Source organism: Canis lupus, chromosome 22 (genome assembly GCF_003254725.2).
Source record: "Canis lupus dingo isolate Sandy chromosome 22, ASM325472v2, whole genome shotgun sequence".
In the NCBI taxonomy this organism is placed as follows: domain Eukaryota; kingdom Metazoa; phylum Chordata; class Mammalia; order Carnivora; family Canidae; genus Canis; species Canis lupus.
In genome coordinates this window covers 43,273,451-43,292,566 of record NC_064264.1, presented here as the reverse complement: position 1 = coordinate 43,292,566, position 19,116 = coordinate 43,273,451, and the positions used below count along the sequence as shown (strand labels likewise).

Sequence of the window (19,116 nt, the reverse complement as noted above, 5' to 3'; positions counted from 1 at the left end):
TGATATTTTAAAAGTATGTCATGAAAACAGCAAGCAACACATCACATTCCAGAATTAAAAAGTTAGAAAAATCACTCTAAATTCTGCTCATAAATAATAAGAGGGGGGTTCTGGCTGGCTCAGACAGTAGAGCACCTGATTCTTGATCTTGGGGGTTGCAAGTTAGAGCCCCATGTTGGATATGGCGTTTACTTAAAAACCAAATCTTTTTAAAAAAGAAGAATTGCTAAATAATAGGTAACAGCATTTTAGAGATTATTATATACATATATTTAAGTGGATAGTTAATTAATTAGTTAGCAAAATGAATTTAAATGGTATAATACAATATATGTATTGTTAATATAAAAGAATGATCAGTGACTAAATCAAAGAAAATAAGAAACTGGTGAAATGAACCTCTATGCCATTTATATGAATACATTTATTTATGCCTGTATGTATGGATGCATAAAGAGATTTTTATCCTCAAAATGACAGAAGTTTAAGGAGAAATAAGAAAACTATTTTGGAATTGAGGTCATGGCTATTTTAATTATGTATTTCAGAGTAGCTGATTGTATAAATAATGAGAAAATTATCACTTAAATATTCTAGATGTTTTAATTATTTTTATATTGTCATATCTTAGCTTGGGCTGCCATATGGAATACCATAAACCAGGTGGCTTAAATAACAGACATTTATTTCTCAAAGTTCTGGAGACTGGGAAGTCCAAGATCAAGATTTTGAAAGATTCAGCTCCCGGTGACAGCTTTCTTCCTGTCTTGTAGACCACTGCCTTCTTGTGTCCTGAGTTGATGGAGACAGAGAAAAAGCCAGCTCTGGTCTCTCTTCCTCTCCTTATGAGGGTACTAATGCCATAATTGAACTGCATTTTCATAACCAAATCTAAACCTAATTTTCTTCCAAACATACCACTTCCAAATACTGTCACATTGGGTTCAGGGTTCAACATATGAATTTGGGGGCGACACAGACATTCAGTCCTTAATACCTAGTTTCCAACAATTACATTTTCTTATGTAACCATAAATCTAATAGTGTCTTAAATATATAATACTGTAACAAACATATTAAACTTTACTGCCATTATTTTGAAACTGCAATTTTTCTTTTCTGAAATTTGTATTTATTGCTTAATTTCATATTCAACAGTTTGATTTTTCCTTTAAGAAGTTTTTATAGTTTTCATTCCTTCTCAGTAAGGGTGTGTACATGTTGTAGTATCCAGTCATTGCACTGTTAAAAATGCCTACTTATGATTTCCTGTGCGAGTGACAACCCGGTTGAGCGTAAGATCTCCAGGTTACCCATACTGTCATCCTCCAGCATTTACTGTGCCTGTGAGTAAGTGATAAGGGTAGACTGGATGTCCCCCTGGAAAGGATTTTCTGTCTTGATAATATATGACTTTTTTTTTCTTTTTCTATTGAAATTCAATCACTTAAGAAGTGTATACTTAATTGTTGGCTTTCTCCTATGCCCTCTCCTTGCCACCCCCACACTCAGGAACTCTTTCTCATCTTTTGCTTCACTCGATGTAAATGTGGCTATATTATACCTCTGAAGATCTTCGTGTTGTTGTTAGTGACATTCATTTTTTAATCTCTTTAGTCATTTATCCTAATTGAGCTCATATTTTTTCTCAACATCTATTATTTACCTAAATATTCTAATTACATTGTGTGTTTACTGTAAGTTTTCAAGTTTGATCCTTATTAAAGCACCTTGAATACTACACATATTAAATTTCTTGCCACTTAAAATTTATTATTTTTCTAATAATGTAAGTGGTATTTAATTGGTTTTATTAGCTCTATAATTGTACCTTAAAGAAAAACTTATTCTATTGTTTGATCACACTTTCCCTGAACTCTTATTTTATTTTTTTCTTGAATTTATCAAGCTTTTCTATTAGATAAGGTGCATGAGAATTTTTTTCTTGATCCTTTCTCCAGGATAAGTTCTTTATCTGAATTTCATGTTACATCCTTTCCTCACTTTGTGTGTGTGTGTGTGTGTGTGTGTGTGTGTGTTATAGTAGATTGTAGAGTTGAAAGGTGCTACATTTATTTTGCCAGTGCTTAGGGTAAATAGGAAGAAGATTTCCTTACCGCCTAATACAATACAGCTTAGCAGTCTGGGTTTTAATTTTATTACTTTTTTAATTTATTTTTTTTAATTGAAGTACAGTTGACACACGTTATATTAGTTTCAGGCATACAACATAGTGATTCAACAATTCTGTATGTTATTCTAGGCTCACCACAAATGTGGCTACCATCTGTCACCAAACAGCACTATAATACCATTGACTATATTCCCTAGGTTGTGCATTTTATCTTCATGACTGATTCATTTCACAACTGGAAAGCCTTTAGTGTATGTAGTGGGCATGGAGGGGTGCCCATGAGAGTAGCCTGAGCAGCCACTTTGGAGGAATAGACTCCTGATCAGCATCATCTGTTACCAGGATGCATCAAATCTGCAGTACAAACAATACCTCAGACTTTGTAACATCTACCCTAACTCGACATAGGGACCCTAACTCAACATAGGGTTCTGGAAAATGAGGCAATTTCTGTGTTTTTGATGAGATCCTGTACGAGTTTAGTGGTTTATCTTACTTTTTATTTTTTAGATAGGTTTATTACATTTGACTTTATTAAGTACTCTACAAATGGTGAGTAATGAATAGGGATTCCCAGAATTTTGTAAACTTTCATATTGAAGTGTTCTTCAGAATGTGTGTGTGCATGTGTGTGTGTCTGCAGATTGCTGATGGTGGTGGCAGGGTAGTGTTGGTGTTTCTGTGGTTAAGAACAATATGAGATGTGCTAAATGTAAATCTGCTCCCCTTCCTCAATGCCACTTTCCCAAAGCTTTCTCCTATTTTGATTGATTGTTGTTGATTTTTTCCTTTTTTCTATATTTAAAATTTTTGTTCATTAATTAAGAAATAGAATTATAGTAGAGTATCCAATCTAAATCCATAAAATTTGAACATGAGTTTTAGAGTAAAAAAATGTAAAAGTCATAATATCTTGAAATGATAAAAGATTTCATCATATTGAGTCAAACAAATTTCAGTTATTAAACTCATCCATAAAATTAACTTAGCTCATCATTAATTAAAGCAGATAATTTAAAATCAAAAGAGAGCTAAACAAAAGTATGATTTACTAACTATATGACTATATGAGTGGTTTGATGAAGGGAAACTCCACCTATTAATTATAATATTAATATGATGTCCAACCAAGAAATCTCTAATCTCTAATTTTAAAAATTGCCATCCTTTATATTTCTAGATTCTCAACAAAAAATTGTATGTGTCCAGCAACAATATTAAATTGAGTTTTTGAAAAAAAATACAAATAATTAAATATTTTTAATATTTAATTTTATAATAAATATTTTAAAATATTTAATTTTGAAAAAAATACAAATAATTAAATATTTTTAATCTTACTGATTATTTATTTATTTAGTTAGTTAGTTTTAAAGATTTTATTTATTTATTCATGAGAGACACAGAGAGAGACAGAGAGAGGCAGAGGAGAAGCAGGCTCCATGCAGGGAGCACAACGTGGGACTTGATCCCAGGTCTCCAGGATCATGCCCCGGGTTGAAGGTGGTGCTAAACTGCTAAGCCACCCAGGCTGCCCTAATCTTACTGTTTAGATAAGCAAATCAAAGACCATATTTTGACATTTTGGATAAACATAGTAGTTTGCTTTTAAAAGCTTGGACAGGAACTCAGCCAGTCTTGTTCACTGGGTCATACCAATGTCTTGAACAATGCCTGGGACAAGGTATGAATTCAATAACTATTTCCTGAATGACTAAATTAACAAATTCATGCAGGAAATTGGTGAAACATGAGACATTGCCTTCTTATACTGTATATTTTTTAAAAACTGAGTTGTATAGAACCTATTCTGTAACATGATTAAGGCAGGTAAGTCTTCTCACTGAAGAGTTCAGAATTTCATGAGGAAAAACACAAAATTTCAGAACTGAATCATTAATGGAAGATCTCTAGAGGAAATATTCTTTATAAGTGTAAAAAATATTAAATATTTAAGGGCATAATAAATAGAAAAATCATTCAGGGTTCTGAAAAGAATGGTCAAATTGAATATCAAATGGTATCCCTTTCTGTCATACTGTAAAACTGACCTTCTGCCGACTGCGGCATTCCTCTAACAATTAGTTGAATAAATAGATCTCAGGACTTACAGATGAGGCACTGAAATATGCTCTCTTTATTTGACATGTTTTATTAGTGATTTTTAAATGTGTAAAACAATTCTGGGAAATAGTGGAAATATTTTTTTTAAACTAACTAGTTTCTAGATTTTTTTTTTCCAAACCAAGAACAATAATCCACATTTCTTATTTTTCCTTGTTCTTAGGTACTTTAATTCTGACGTAAATCTTTAAATTCCTCTATTAAAGTTAGTTTCTTGGCCAATGATTGCTTTCTAGATAAAGTAAAAGGCTTAACCTAATTAACCTAATTGTGGCATTTATGAGATTGACTGCTAGTTCTCTCTTTAAATTCTTTTTTTTAATTTTTTTATGGGCATAACACTATGCCACCTTTTAAAAATTTAATTCCCTATGTTTAAAAAGCTGTCTATTCTCTGCTGAATCTTTTTTTTCCTTTTTTTCTTTTTTTCTTTTTTTTTTTTAGATTTTTAAATTTATTTACTCATGAGAGACCCAGAGAGAGAGAGAGAGAGAGAGAGAGAGAGAGAGAGAGAGGCAGAGACACAGTTAGAGGGAGAAGCAGGCCCCATTCAGGGAGCCCGACGTGGGACTCGATCCCAGGTCTCCAGGATCACTTCCTGGGCCAAAGGCGGCACTAAACCGCTGAGCCACCCGGGCTGCCCTCTCTGCTGAATCTTAAGTGTCATTTTGAAAGCTAAAGATCATGACTGAATTATAGTGAAGAATAAAGATGAAATGGAGAATAAAGATAACATTATAAAACCATCAGGTAATAGACACAGAGATGCATTACTATATCTCCTTGAGTTAGACCTGTTTCTCAGCTTCCAGAATTGTGTCAGTAGATGGGATTTTGCTGTGAGTCCCTTTGGCAATCACTTCCACTCCATAGGGTCTTTATGCCCAAGGTCATCCTCTTTCCAGGTGTGGGCCATAACCAGTGACTGATTGAGTGAGGCTAGGGAGCAGATAAGGGACAGAGAAGGGACCTGAGTGGTATAAAGGCTCATTTATATCAGTCCAATGTAGGGCAATTCCAATGGGTCATTTTACCTTTAGAGTTCCCATGAGGGGAAATGCATCTGCAGTCCCTGTGAGGTGTCTTTGCAGCCAACTTTTCCCCCCACTCCTGATCCCACTTCCATCTTTTCACTTCCACAGATCCTCACACTCTACAATAAACATGCTACTATTTAAACTCCATCTCCATAGCTGCCTCCTGGAGAACACTGTATCATAGACCATACCATTCTTCAAGAATATGGGAAAAAGAAATGGACAGGAGCATTTACGATAGGAAAGAGCAGTTTTGATGAAGTGATTAGAATACAAGCTACTCTACATCAGACTGATGTGTGAATGGGATGTTAGTAAAGTACCAAAGGGAAAACTTCTTTCAAAAGATTATTAGAAAGGGGACAGCAAGGTAATAGTCGGAAACAAGAAGTGATCTGCAAAAGTGGGTGCTTTTAGATTGGGAAAGTGAATGATGTCTCAAAGTGAAATAGGAGATCAGAGAAGTGAGAAGGTCTGAAAATAGAGACACGAGACACAATAACAAATGAGGAAAGATAGAAGACAGTGTGAAAGGTGTGAGATCCATTCAACAAGTGAAAAAAAATCTATTGGAAAGAGAAGAAGGACCATTTATTATCCAGTTATAGACAAGTTTATAGGAGGGTAGGAATGGTGGCACTAAACATAGGTAGGTCATACCTTATGCCTTTATGTCCAGTAAAGACAGTATGTCACTTGCTGAAAACAAAAGTTGGGTTTGAATGTAGGGTTGGCAGAAGTTAATGAGGATAATTAATCTATTCATTTAATAACTATTTATTAAATGTGAACCACGTTTCAGACACTTTGCTATGATATAAATGCAACAATAAAAACCAGACTCAAGCTTGATTTTATACCCAGGAAGTTAAGAGTTTTGTAGGGAAATAAAGTAAAGAATCAATTTTAATGCAGGTGGTAGATGCAGAGATGAGAGGTTTAGAAGGAATTCTGGGACACATTGTTGGGACATCTAACTCAAGTTTTAGGTCATCTATGAAAGCATCACACTCTGTCTGAATCTCCACCATTTCATCTCCTGATCCCAAATTAACAAAGCATCAAGATGGTACTTAGCACTGAAAAAGAAGTGCTACTTGAAGGCATATGTTCAAATGGCTGAATTCATATGAATATGATTTTCACTGATATAAAAGCAGGGATGAAAGATGAATTTGGCTTGGAACTGGTATACTTCCAATTGTCTTCTGTTAGTCTATGTTGCCAAAGATTTGAGGTACCTTAAAGATAAATGGAAACAAACTAAGGCCAAGAAGGAATAGTAAGGTTTACAAAAAATACAAATAGATTTGAAAATATTGTTCAGTGTGAGGTCATATAACATATGTAGAGAAAATTAAAGTTTCAGAGAACTGCAAAGATAAGTAACTGAAGTAAAAATTGAGAGGAATACCAGAATTAATCTGGTATGAATTAGATATAAAAGATGTCATGATTCCCAATAGGGCGATGAGTGTGGGTGGCTAATTTAGAATGGGGATGCATGTCATTGAAAATAAGAAGATCAATAAGCTATAAAGCCAGGCTGTTGTATGTATTTTTCACAAAGACACTAAAGTCACCGAGAATGATAGCAGGAGGAACAAAACCTGATAGCTTCTTGCTAGAGTTTTCCTTAAAATGCAGATATGCTATCCAGGAAAATGGAGAAATTTAGGAGATCCTGACATGAATCTCACTGAGGTGGTGAAGTATTGGCCTGGAAGCAGCCATGCAGTTAGGAGAATGCCAACCACATCTGGCACAGGTAGACAAAACTTCAGATAAGTTAGGTGATTCCTTTAAAGCACTTTCCTTAGACAAGTGGCACAGTATGAATACCCAAGGGACTATTTACCTTTTATATTCCAGATGTTAAAATAGAATAACCTGCTCACTTAAAAGGCTGAATGGATGTCAGCTATTTCTCTTCACTACTTACAAGATTTCTTCTGCTCATGGTCTACAAGGACAAAAATGTTTCAGACAGTGCAATAATCAAAATATGCTTTTAATAAGCTTGAATTTTCAATAACATTTCAAGGAATCTTTCATAATGCCCACCTTTTATTTTACTTGCTTTAACGCCCTAAAATCCCCCCACCATATTTTTTCCTGAATATATTTTTAAGACACATTTTATCCTTTGCTTACACATTTTATCCTTTGCTGAATCTCCTTCTCTACATATAAAACATATCCACAGACATATATAGCCAGTTATGCTCAGAATCCAGACTTGACTCCCTGCCAAGACCTACATTTCTCCACTTCTGCTACTCCTCTGCATTATACCTTCAGCCTAAGCAATTTAAATATGTTTTCTCTTACCATATTATTTACGAAGATGTGACCCACATGATACAGCACTCCGGTTCTAAAAAAAAATGTTGAAAATAATTTTTAGAAGAGCTCAAGGTTCTACTTGTATTTTGGTAACATCTGAAGAAGAGTATAATGCAAAGCACACCTCTTTACATCCTTCTTTTCCATCCATTTTCCTTTTTCTGTAAATCCCTTTAGTTCGTTACCTTCATAAACACCCATGGACTCTGTATATGTTTTCTTTGCTCCAAGACCTAACCCAAAAGCATCCCTCCATCCATACTCCCTTTCCTTCTTGTCTTTACAGTCCCAAATACCTCTTATTATTGTGCTGATGCAGGCAACACCAAAGAGCAAATTATCTGTCAGTTGGCCACAGGCAGGACTTTTTCAGAAAACAGAAAGTAGGAGTGGAGGACAAACTGAGCAGGCAAAACCAGCATCCCTATTAGCAAGCAGAGAGAGGGAGCTCTGGTAACCACACACAGTAACAATTTTTATCCCCCAAAAGAAAACTCTATAAAATAAATTGTATTACACTTGTATATGACAGTACTTAAAATATAACTCCAGCGGAAGTATCCTAAAAATATTCATGATATGAACCTACAGGAATGATGAATCAATATTTATAAGCTCTTTTCACTTATGTCTTGTGGTTTTAGCCAGTGATTTCAGAATGCTGCTGAAAAACCTATTTCTTCCTGATATTTCTTTCATGAACCCATGTAAACACAGCTCCATACTGGATTTCAATATATCCACAAAAATTAAATAGCTACTTTTAGCCAGATTTGATTTTAAAAAGTTTAATTCTAATACTTACTAATATCAAATACATAAAATAACCTGGCAACAGTACATGGAATGTAGTGCATATTTGGTAGATGTTGTTTTGCTTTCCTCTTTTCTCATAATAAAACAATGACTCATTTATAAAATATTGTAATGAGAAAAAAAGTAAACTCTTGTTTATCAATTACCAATACTTTAGGAAAGATAATACCCTTTTCTTGTTAAATATTGAGGGATTAAAATTATATACAGTATATTTACATTAGGTAAACTATACTAGGAATTATTTTTAGAATTTTGTCTTTAAAGTAACTAGAAAACCTTAAAATGTCATCAAACCAAAGTGTACATTTAATTAACAGCTTAGCTGTAACAGAAAAATTACTTGAAGGCTGTCATTCCTCTGAATATTGTAAATTTTAGCCTTGGCCAAATCAGATCACCAGAAGTCTATAAACTTGAACTATACTGCCTTTTCTTTAACAGAATTACCATTTCTGGAGCAAATTTTGAGGTCCTGCCCTAATTTTTTAATGAAAGGACAATACAACAAATAATCACATGAAATCCATCATGTCACTTAACACAAAATATTGTTGAAGAATATCATCATTCAGTGGCCCATATGTAACACTCTAGGAAAGTCATTTATATCACAATTCAGCCCTGGGAAAAGTTTTTCTTCTTCAGAGGCAAGCTTCTCCTTTAATTAAGGTCAGAAATGTGTAAATGATGCTATCTTTATTTTAACATGGCTACTAGGAAACTAAACCTAAAACTATAATTACTATCCAGTTTCTTTTGGACTGAATATTTATATTTTTCTTTATCTTAGCCTTGGTTTTCTATTTATAACTTCCCTGTACTAGTATTTATATGTCTAATTTCATCTACTTTTGGTTTTTTACTGTGTTTATGTTGTAGTCTACTACGTTTCATGAAACAGTATAGATGTTATATAATTGATGAAACATTTAAGCTTTGTTTCTGCAGTAAAACTAGTTTGATTACAATTGTTTCATTTAGTCAGCAAACACATGGATGAGTGAATTCAACTTTCGTAGGCTTTTTCTATATGCTTCACATTGAATTGTGCTTTAAATAAAGCATAAATATGCTTTGATATAAAATAAAAAAATTAATACCATAAAATATCAACATCTTACCTAGAATATAAGAGAATATTTAATTTGTAATCTCTTTCCTCTACACCTGAGAATATAGAAGTATAGGTAGAAATCATTTGAACAGTTCATCCTCTCTAGGGTCCTTAGAGCATACCCAAATTCACATATATTCACACATACATTTTTTTGTAGTAATAAAAAGACCTTCTGGCATTCATAACTGAATCTGTAAAAGCTACTAATTCATAATTATTCAGCAGGTATTATGCTTACACTTTGTAATGTTCTATGAATCAAATGAAAGACACTAACCAGTGGGCGACACAAATTAACAGTAGAGGCATCCATAGGGTTTTATGAAGACAAACAGCAATCCAAAAGAATGTTAAAATGAGTACTGATCCTACCACTCCAAAATCAAAAGCAGAAAAAAGAGCTTCCTGCAAAGACAAAATGTACACAGTGCTGTGGTGTAAGGCAGCATGGGCCACAGGACACTGCAAGAGGTTTGAAATGGTTAGAAGAATGTATGCAAGATGGGTACCATTTGATGGATGAGTCTGGAGAGGTGCTCAGGTCTTATCTTTGTTTCATAATACAAAGGTCAGAACTTCTATCAAGGACAGGGGAAAATAAACAATCTTTAACATGGGAGTATCAATCAGAATCTTTATTTTAAGAACGTTACTCTAAAAAGTGAAAGAACAATTGAAACTGAATAGGAGCAGGACCAAGAAGATTACTAATGAGGAGAATTAATTTTCCAATCACTGTTGTGGTAGGAGGCATGAAAAGCAAGATTTATACAAGAGGAAGGAAGAAAAAGAATTGTCTGAATTAGAATGAAATGATGTAGAAAGAATAATACAGGTTGGATTATACCATGATTCACTGAGATAAGAAATTTTAAAAGGGAGAAGCTTTGATTTTGAGTAATAAGTAATATACCCAACTCAAGGTTTTAGCAAACAATTATATACAGTGGCCTAAAGATGAGCAAAGAGCTGTCAAAGTATAGGCTTCCAAGTCATTAGCATTTAACTGAGAACAATTGCCATAGATATGAATGAGATCATCCAAAAAGAGTATGCAGTGAGGAGAGAAAATGGAATTGAGAGCAGAATCCTGGGATGCCTGGGTGGCTCAGTGGTTGAGCATCTGCCTTTGGCTCAGGGTGTGACCTGGAGATCCGAGACAGAGGTCCCCATGGGGTTCCCCACAGGGAGTCTCCTCCCTCTGCCTATGTCTCTGCCTCTCTCTCTGTGTCTCTCATGAATAAATAAATAAAGTCTAAAAAAAAAAAAAGCAGAATCCTATGCACTAGAAGGGTACAGGTAGGAAGAGAATATATTAGAAGAATGTGATAAACACTTGTCTAAGCGGTAGAAAGAAATTTAGGGGAGGATTGTATCATAGAAACCAAGTTAGAAAAGGATTTTCAGTAAAGGTGTTGGGTTTTTGTTTCTGTTTTTTAGATTTATTTATTTTAGAGAGAAAAGAGGAAGGGGCAGAGGGAGAGTGAGACAGGGAATCTCACACAGATGCCCTACTGAGCCTGAAGCCTGACACAGGGCTCAACCTCACAACCTTGAGAGCATGATCTGAGGTGAAACCAAGAGTTGTACATTCAATCGACTGAGCCACCCAGGTGCCCCTCAAAACAGATTTGATTGATAATGTCAACTTCTGAAGGCAAATTAGCTAAATCCACAGGAAAATACCCAATGGATTAAAAGACCCCATGGTAAGCGTGGCCCTAGCAAACACATTACAAAAAGTCGTAGAAATGGAAGGATTACAGAGGGTGCGTGTAACATGAAGAAATTGATACGATAAACAGTAAACCAGCTCCTGAAGACAATGGGGTGTAAAAAGGAGATCACATAAAAACAGAAAGATATGTAGAGCTGGCAGTAAGTGTTGGAGAATTTTCAACATCTTAATATGATTAGGGAAGGAATTTATGAAAATATCTTATAGGTCTAGAGGAGAGTAGGAGGACTTAATAGATCACTTACAGAGATGAATTGATATCTCTAAAGAGCAGAAGCTTTCTGTGGAAATAGAAGGTAGGCAGGCAATGAATGTAGGAATCCTTTTATATTTGGGGCTTGTTCATGGGAATGCAAAACAATGGTCATTGCAAAGGGGTTAAAGACAAGACAGTTTTTAATTATTATACACTATGGTCTAAACTTGAAAAGGATTGAAGTGGAAAATAACAAGGGATGGTTACCCCGGGAGGGTTTATAGGAGTCAAATTACTACAGTTATGGCTATGGATAAGATTCAAGAACAGGTACTATTGAATTAAGGAAGTAGCGAGTCTAGCATGATAAAGGCTGGGATGAATCATCTCTGAGCATTTAAGTCACAAGATGATAAGCAGATGTATACATTATTACAAACTGCTGTGAACCATATTCCAAGGTAATCGATTAATGTGAAGAGATGCTAGCAAGCTATTATTAAAGTGGTGTGCTAGAAGAAAAGACTTTAGAAGTGAGAGTTATAAGCTTATGAGTGGGTGTGGGAGCTGACCCAAGAAGTAAGATCCTAAGGTGGAAGCAACAGTTACTGAATCACAGAAAGTAGGAAAAGGTGAGGCCAGGGAATTGAATAACAGTTAAGAGCACTGAGCACCCAAGGTCTGTGATAGTGTTTGTGTGTCCACAAAGGTTATGAACCTGATGGCCAAATTTTGATGACTATTGAAGGGTGACTATGAGGCCCAATTGAGAAGAGGCTGATAATGATATTTCCTGATGACACTGCCCTCAATGTAAGGAGACTGAGCTAGTGTGGGTGAGAGAATGACAAAGGAAAAACAGTTGAAGGATAAACCCACCCCAGCATCTTGGTAAATTGGGTCTAGAGGATAATTTTCCTAGGGCCTACAAATGGGCACTTTTGAAGGTGAGAGGAAGCCTTTGGGTTTGGGTAGGAAGGTGCAGGAAGCAGCATAAGAAGCAACAGAGATCTAAGGGAGAGAAAACATTGGGTTGAAAATAGTAAGTATAATCAAGGAAAGGGAAAGGACACAGCACTTTGGGAAAAAAACAGTGTGAGAAGATACATTTATCTTTTATCTTTTTGTCTTAAGATTTATTTATTTTAGAGAGAGAGAGAAAGAGAGAGAGAACATAGTACATGAGCAGGTAGGAATGGGCCAAGGAGAGGGAGAAAAAGAATCCCAAGCAGACTCCCTGATGAGCACTACCTAAGATGATGACGTGAGCCAAAACCAAGAGTCAGGTACATTTTTGACTGATTAAATGGTTTGACTGATGATAACTGCTACTTACCATTTCACAGAAAGTTGAAGAAACTTAACCGAGTTCACATTGCTAATAATTATAGAATCAGCACCCAAGCAAAAACTACAGTTCCACAGTCTGAAATATTAACAAGTCTGCCAAACTGTTGCTCTGTTGACGGGAATGATTCACAGTGGCATCAACTTGCTGAAAAGTACAGGAGCGAGCTCAGAATAAAGCTACTGTACTGCTTTCTGAGACCCAAGAGGAGTATGCCTCAAAATGTTTTTGACCTGAATCTCTGCTAGAAGGAAACTGGATGGATTGCTATAAATTATGCAATTAATTAACTCAAAACAATTTAGAAATTTCTTCTTGTGTATGATATTATAAATATTCATTGGTTGGTTTTAATTTAATGCCTCTTGTATATATAATTTTATCTATGTCTGTATCTGTTATATTTATTTACCCATCACCCAGCTACCTACTTCAACACTGCTTTGCCTTCTTCTAACATCTGTGGGGATTTGGGGAGGTGGTCTTTTATGCAAAGTTTGTGGCTCTATTTCTTTATCAAATGCTTTTCATTCTGTGTTCCTCTTCTTTTCATGTCATGAAACTATTCTCAACAGTTTCTTCTCAGTACTAGAACTTCCTCATCTTACTGCCTTGCCCACACTTCTGCAGGCTTTTTTTAATCTCATGCAGAACATCACTTGTATGAGCTATATCACTTGTCAATTCTGCATTATAGTTGTTTCTAGATCACAAATAAAAGGGGAAGTATCAAGTTATGAATTTTTGGCCTATCTCCTATCCTATGACTGAAACTTTCAATCCATCATTCAGAAAATCTTTTCATTTTGAAGACATGTGCTCTGGGGAAGTGCTACCATGAAACAATACAAACCTCCAGTGCATGGTACCTCCTGATGTACTCACTCTAAAGCACTTCCTATCAGGAAGTAGAGCCATGATCCCAGGGTGTCTACTTTTTAAAGTTATATTAACAAAAGGAAACTCAGTTTTGTTCAGTGAAAGAAGTTACTAGAAAATGATGAGCTACCAATTCCTTTTTTTTTTTCCTTTAGTAGTATTCAACAAGTGGCTTGAGAATACATATATTTAACCATTTGGGTTTTGTTTGTTCATTTGTTTTTTTAAAGATTTTACTTATTTATTCATGAAAGACAGAGAGAAAAAGAGAGAGGCAGAGACACAGGCAGAGGGAGAAGCAGGCTCCATGAAGGGAGCCCGACATAGGACGCGATTCTGGGTCTTCAGGATCACGCCCTGGGCCAAAGGCAGCGCTAAACCGCTGAGCCACCTGGGCTGCCCATATTTAACCATTTGAATGTGAAAGAAGTTTAATGTAATTCAGCCAAATATATAAGAAAATATAGAGAAATGAGGAACTATGAAAATTATAATTTCAAACCTTTCCCTATGACACATGGTTTGTGTCATCTCACACATATTTGTGACATGCAATTTTCTTTCTAGAATTTAATGTTCTTATTTTGGAGAGCTATTATCTTGAAATGAAGCATTTTTTGCTTTCCTCTTAAAGTCTAATAAAGAAACACGATCATTAATTAGACTCAGCTACCCTATAATTTAAAGCTTAGTTTTATTTGTTGGCTAAAAGAAATTTATTGGAATGTGACATATTTGTAAATTAAGACAAAGATGATGCTTATATTCTTTATTGATTTTAAGAAACAACACATTTCTAAATTTAATAAAATCAAACAATGCAGGCTTTTAAACACTCTAGTATTAAATGAATGAAATAAAAAGCGATAGAAAAATACTTCTGTTGCCATTTGAGTTATCTCATGTCATTAAGTTATTTCATATCTATAATTTAATGATTAGAATTTATTTATTTAGAATTTGGCTTGAAACTTGAACGATACCTTAAAACACAATTATTAATTATGTTCATTTTCAGAATTAGGTCAAATGTCTCATACCCTCTGAAAGCTTAGCAGACTATAAAATGGTAAAAGAGACCAAGAAATAGAAAGTCTCCATTAAAATATATCAAGATATTTTAAATATCTTTGTGTTGTTATGTTAGCATACCTCTCTTATCCTCTCAGTCAACTGTGACACTGTAAATAATGGAGTCCTTGATATTGCTAACAGTATTTCTAGTTAGAAACCTACTTGAGATGAAAATTCTTCCTAAGAACATTTCACTTTTTTTTTTTTTTTTTTTTTTGGTAGCCACAAAGGGCATGTTACCTGGTGGAATATTCCCACTCAAAATCAATGCCTAGAAATATTAATTAAGGTCTCAGCAGAATGTATCAAGTAGATTTTTCTGGCATAAGGCAAAGGGATTTTTCAAGAATTCTGTGGAGTTTCTCTAGGAAAAAATATTTTTAAAACAATAAAAAAAGACACAAATTTTTATAATCTAGCAGAATCATGATCTAGATTTTTTTAAAAAAGCAAACCGACAAACCAAAACACAATAGAAAGCAAAGCAAAAATAAAATACAAATAAGACACTTTATCCTACATAATGTAGAAACCTTGCTGATAAGCAGATGTGAGCATATGCTATCAGAAAAAAGTCAGCTACACATGAGCTGACTATTCAGTTTAAACAAAACTGAAGAGATATACTGTTGGCTTAGGGAGGTTGTCACTTAGGTTTTTGGCTCAGTTCCTACACTCCATAAATTAGTGAGATTCTTCCAACAGGTTGCTAGGGTTGCAAATATCTGCCTGCATATATGCCTTGTATCTTTAGAAGTTCTTAAGAAAAGCCACTGCCTCATAATATTCAATAACCTGGGGAACCAAGAACTGGGATTCAGATAAACCAATGAATTACCCATTCCTCATCACAGTGTAAAACAAACTTAGCTTTCCAGATTCATTTTTACTACTGGTCTGCTATGAGATCTAGTCAAAACTGGCATATTCTCAGTTACCCTTTGTGTTTTGTTTTAGTTTCCTAAGTATATGTTGTAGCTTGTACTCAGAATACACTTTCCCTGTCATCTCTGTCAATTTACATAGTCTTCAAAGATCTCCTCAAATCTCTTCTATGCATCTAAACGATAGTATGTCTTCTGATGTGACTCATTTACCTGTGCTACCCCCAAAATCTACAGCAGGTCATTTCATATCTTAAACTACACTCTAAGCTTTCTTGCCCCAGTGGCCTCTTGGTTCAACTTCTTGAAAGCCTTCCACGCCAGCCGTCTCTGTTATCTCCTGCAATCTGGCCTCTCTCCACTGTTCACACAGCTTCTCTCCTCAAGACCTCCCCTTGCTGTGTTCTGGCAGTGGGCTGGATACTCTCCTACAGCTCACACACTCTGCGGTGAACTGAATTGCCATGGAGGAGATGGGGAAAGGAAGAGAGCCATGACTACAAAAAGTTGGAGTGGGGAGTTCTGGCAGTTCTTCAGTGATCTCAGTAGTCTTCCACAAGGGGGTGTTGAGTTTTGCAATCTCTTTAGACACAGTGGATAAAAGTTTTCTTATTTTTTTTTTTAACTTTGAATCTGTTTGCAGAGCAGCATGCTATTTCTATGTTAGAAGCTCTGGAGAGTCTGACGGAAATTGTGACATTCTCCATACCTCAGCACAGTGACCTATTTCTAGTGTCAGTGTGGGAGTTGGAATGCTGTTACAAGAATGTTTTAGAAATACCTTGCTCTGCAATCCAGGACAACTTAGCCAACTGTAATAACAGTGTTCTAAATAAAGCTTAAATGCCTGCACTAATTCTTCAGAACACTCCTTGATTTACTCGGTGTTTACTAAGCAAAATATATATAGCACTCTGCTAGAATTCGTAGATAAAGCTAGTGTAAAGTAAATATATTGAGATTAAAATTCAATTGAGGAGGAAAAAACAAATGCATTAAATGCTTTAGCAATTAAGATTTATTGAGCAATTGTGTGTAGAACCAGAACAAGAATCTACAGATAAAAACTCAAATAAGATATCATACCCTACCTCCAAAATGCTCAGAGGCCAGTAATATAAGAGTCATATATTAACAAATTATGATACATTGACATAAACAGTATAATGAAAAAGTATGCTATTGACTTTCATTGTAAATGAACTTATAATACATTGCTACATATTATGGGAACCAAAACAGCATAGAAAGGCCTCAAGAAGAGTAAAAGAAAGCTTTGACTCATCCACATAGTATGCCTTTAACACCAGAATCAATGCAGCTTCATCAAGGAAAATCATCACCCTGCAGCAGAAAATTTTATATAAGCCAGTTAGAGTCAAAGTTACAAATAAGAAGTAGAGCAAAGACATTGACTCTCTAGCCTAGAAAGTCCAGAGTGAAAACACAGATGGCCCTGCACTAGTCCAATAAAGCCATGCTTGATTAATGCCTGGAGATTGGATTAGGGATCTGTCCATAAAATTGCCCTTTAGGAATATAGTTGAGAGGGGAAAAGCTTATTAGTTTCACATAGAAACTCAAAGGGGCTAAGGGCCATCTGTGTGTTTTACTGGAAAAAGTATGGCTTAAATCTAAATCTCTGTAGTTACAAATGAACAAATTGATATTTCACAAGCACCTAACATCAAAATATTCAGAAAATTAACAAATTTATGAAAAGGATTTAATACATAAACAGAAGAAAACTAGGGAAAAAAAATCTTTCTATCCACAAAAAGATACAAACCATAACTTTTAGGAAAGTGGAAGAGTATGTATGCCAGAGAGAAAGGTGGCTTTGAGAGAGGCTGGCATGTAATGAGAGTAGACTGAAATAAGACTAGAACACAGGAAATCCAAAATCCAAAATAAAATAGGATTTTTCCTTGGATTCTACTATGTTTAAGAGTGCAATTACTATTCCTTTTCTCTTTTTATGCCTGATTATTTTGCCTATTATTTTATTTATTTGAAAAATAACATTAACTGTTTAAATTTAAAAATTACCAAAAAAATTTTAAAGAATTAAAAATAAATACATATACTAATATATATATGAAGAAAATATTATTTTCTTTAGGGATTTAAAAGAATTAAATAAATACAAATTTCTTATTTGTTGATTCTCTCCAAAAAAAAAAAAAAACCCCACAAATTTAATGGAGTGTTTTTTAGCATTTGATTTAAAATATTAAATTTCATCTGGAAGAATAAATATTGTAAATCATCCAAAAAATGTTGCAGAAAGCTGAGGTAATTTTGTAATGAAAGTAATTAAATATGGCTATACAAGTACAAGAATAGACAAATCAATGAATTTTTTCCAAGACAGCTTTTGGAATTTCAAATCAATAGGACAAGAAAAGCTTATGCAGCAGACAATGCTGAAAGCAGAGTACTGGTTAACTAGTTGGAAAAGTAAAGTTGGAGTTTTATACTTCGAAATAATTTCACTTAGAATAAGAGATTTGTTGCTTAAGAAAACGTCCAAAAGAAAAATGTAGATATTTATTTGACATTGAGGCAAAAAAAGCATTCAAAGACTAAAATCCAAGAACTTAGAGAAAAATACTGACCTATTTGATTTCATACAAATTATCAAGTTATGTGTCATTTACAATAAAATTTAAAGATACATTGCAAACCAGAACAAAACTTTGCAAGATACATTATAAGTAAAAAAAAAAAAAAAAAAAAACCCAGAAAATAATGGGCTACCTGTAATAAAATATCTTTAAATGGATATAATCCATCAATAGTAATAGAAGTGTAAAATAGAACAGAGGGATTTTATAGATTGAAAGAATAAAGTAGTTGTTTTAGGATAAATTATCTGAGATCATATGTTTTTTTTAGTTCACTAGTTCATATATATTTACTTTTAAGTCATTTTTATTTAGATATAATTGACATAACATTGTGTAAGTTTAAGGTGTACATGTCAGTTTGATTTATTTATATATTGCAATATATAAGGTGTTAGCTAACATTTCTGTCATGTCTCATAATTATCAAGGTTTGTGTATGCGTGTATGTGTGTGCATGTGTGTGGTGGGAACAATTAAGATCTAGTATCTTAGCAACTTTAAAATGTATAATATAGTATTGTTGTTTATAACCATGCTGTGCATTAGATGTCCAGGATTTATTTATCTACTGATTAAGGGATTGTACCCTTAAACAACACCTCCCTAATCCTCCTACCTCCTGGCCCCTGATAATCACCATTCCATACTCTGTTTTTATGAATTTGGTGTTTTTTGATTCCACATATTAGAGAGATCATAAAATATTTGTCTTTCTCTGTCTGACTTATCTCACATAGCATAATGCCTTTCAGGTCCTTCTTTCCTTTGGTTGAATAATATTCCATTGTAT

At 34.4% G+C, this 19,116-nt stretch overlaps 1 protein-coding gene across 3 annotated transcripts in view; it reads right to left on the bottom strand.

The window, feature by feature from the left end:
- GPC5 (glypican 5) overlaps positions 1-19,116 on the bottom strand; it is a 1,341,373-nt gene that overhangs the window by 729,453 nt on the left and 592,804 nt on the right. The window contains exons 7-8 of one of the 3 annotated variants that reach the window (XM_025441004.3): positions 7,627-7,672; positions 7,154-7,258 (exon numbers count right to left, since the gene is read on the bottom strand). The exons of 1 other annotated variant lie outside the window; for it this stretch is intronic. In XM_025441004.3, coding sequence (XP_025296789.3) covers positions 7,631-7,672 — 42 coding nt within the window. In that variant the 3' untranslated portion in view covers positions 7,154-7,258; positions 7,627-7,630. Of the gene's footprint in view, positions 1-7,153; positions 7,259-7,626; positions 7,673-16,846; positions 17,041-19,116 lie in introns of those variants that run through there. One more of the 3 variants, XM_035704312.2, reaches the window with a different exon arrangement.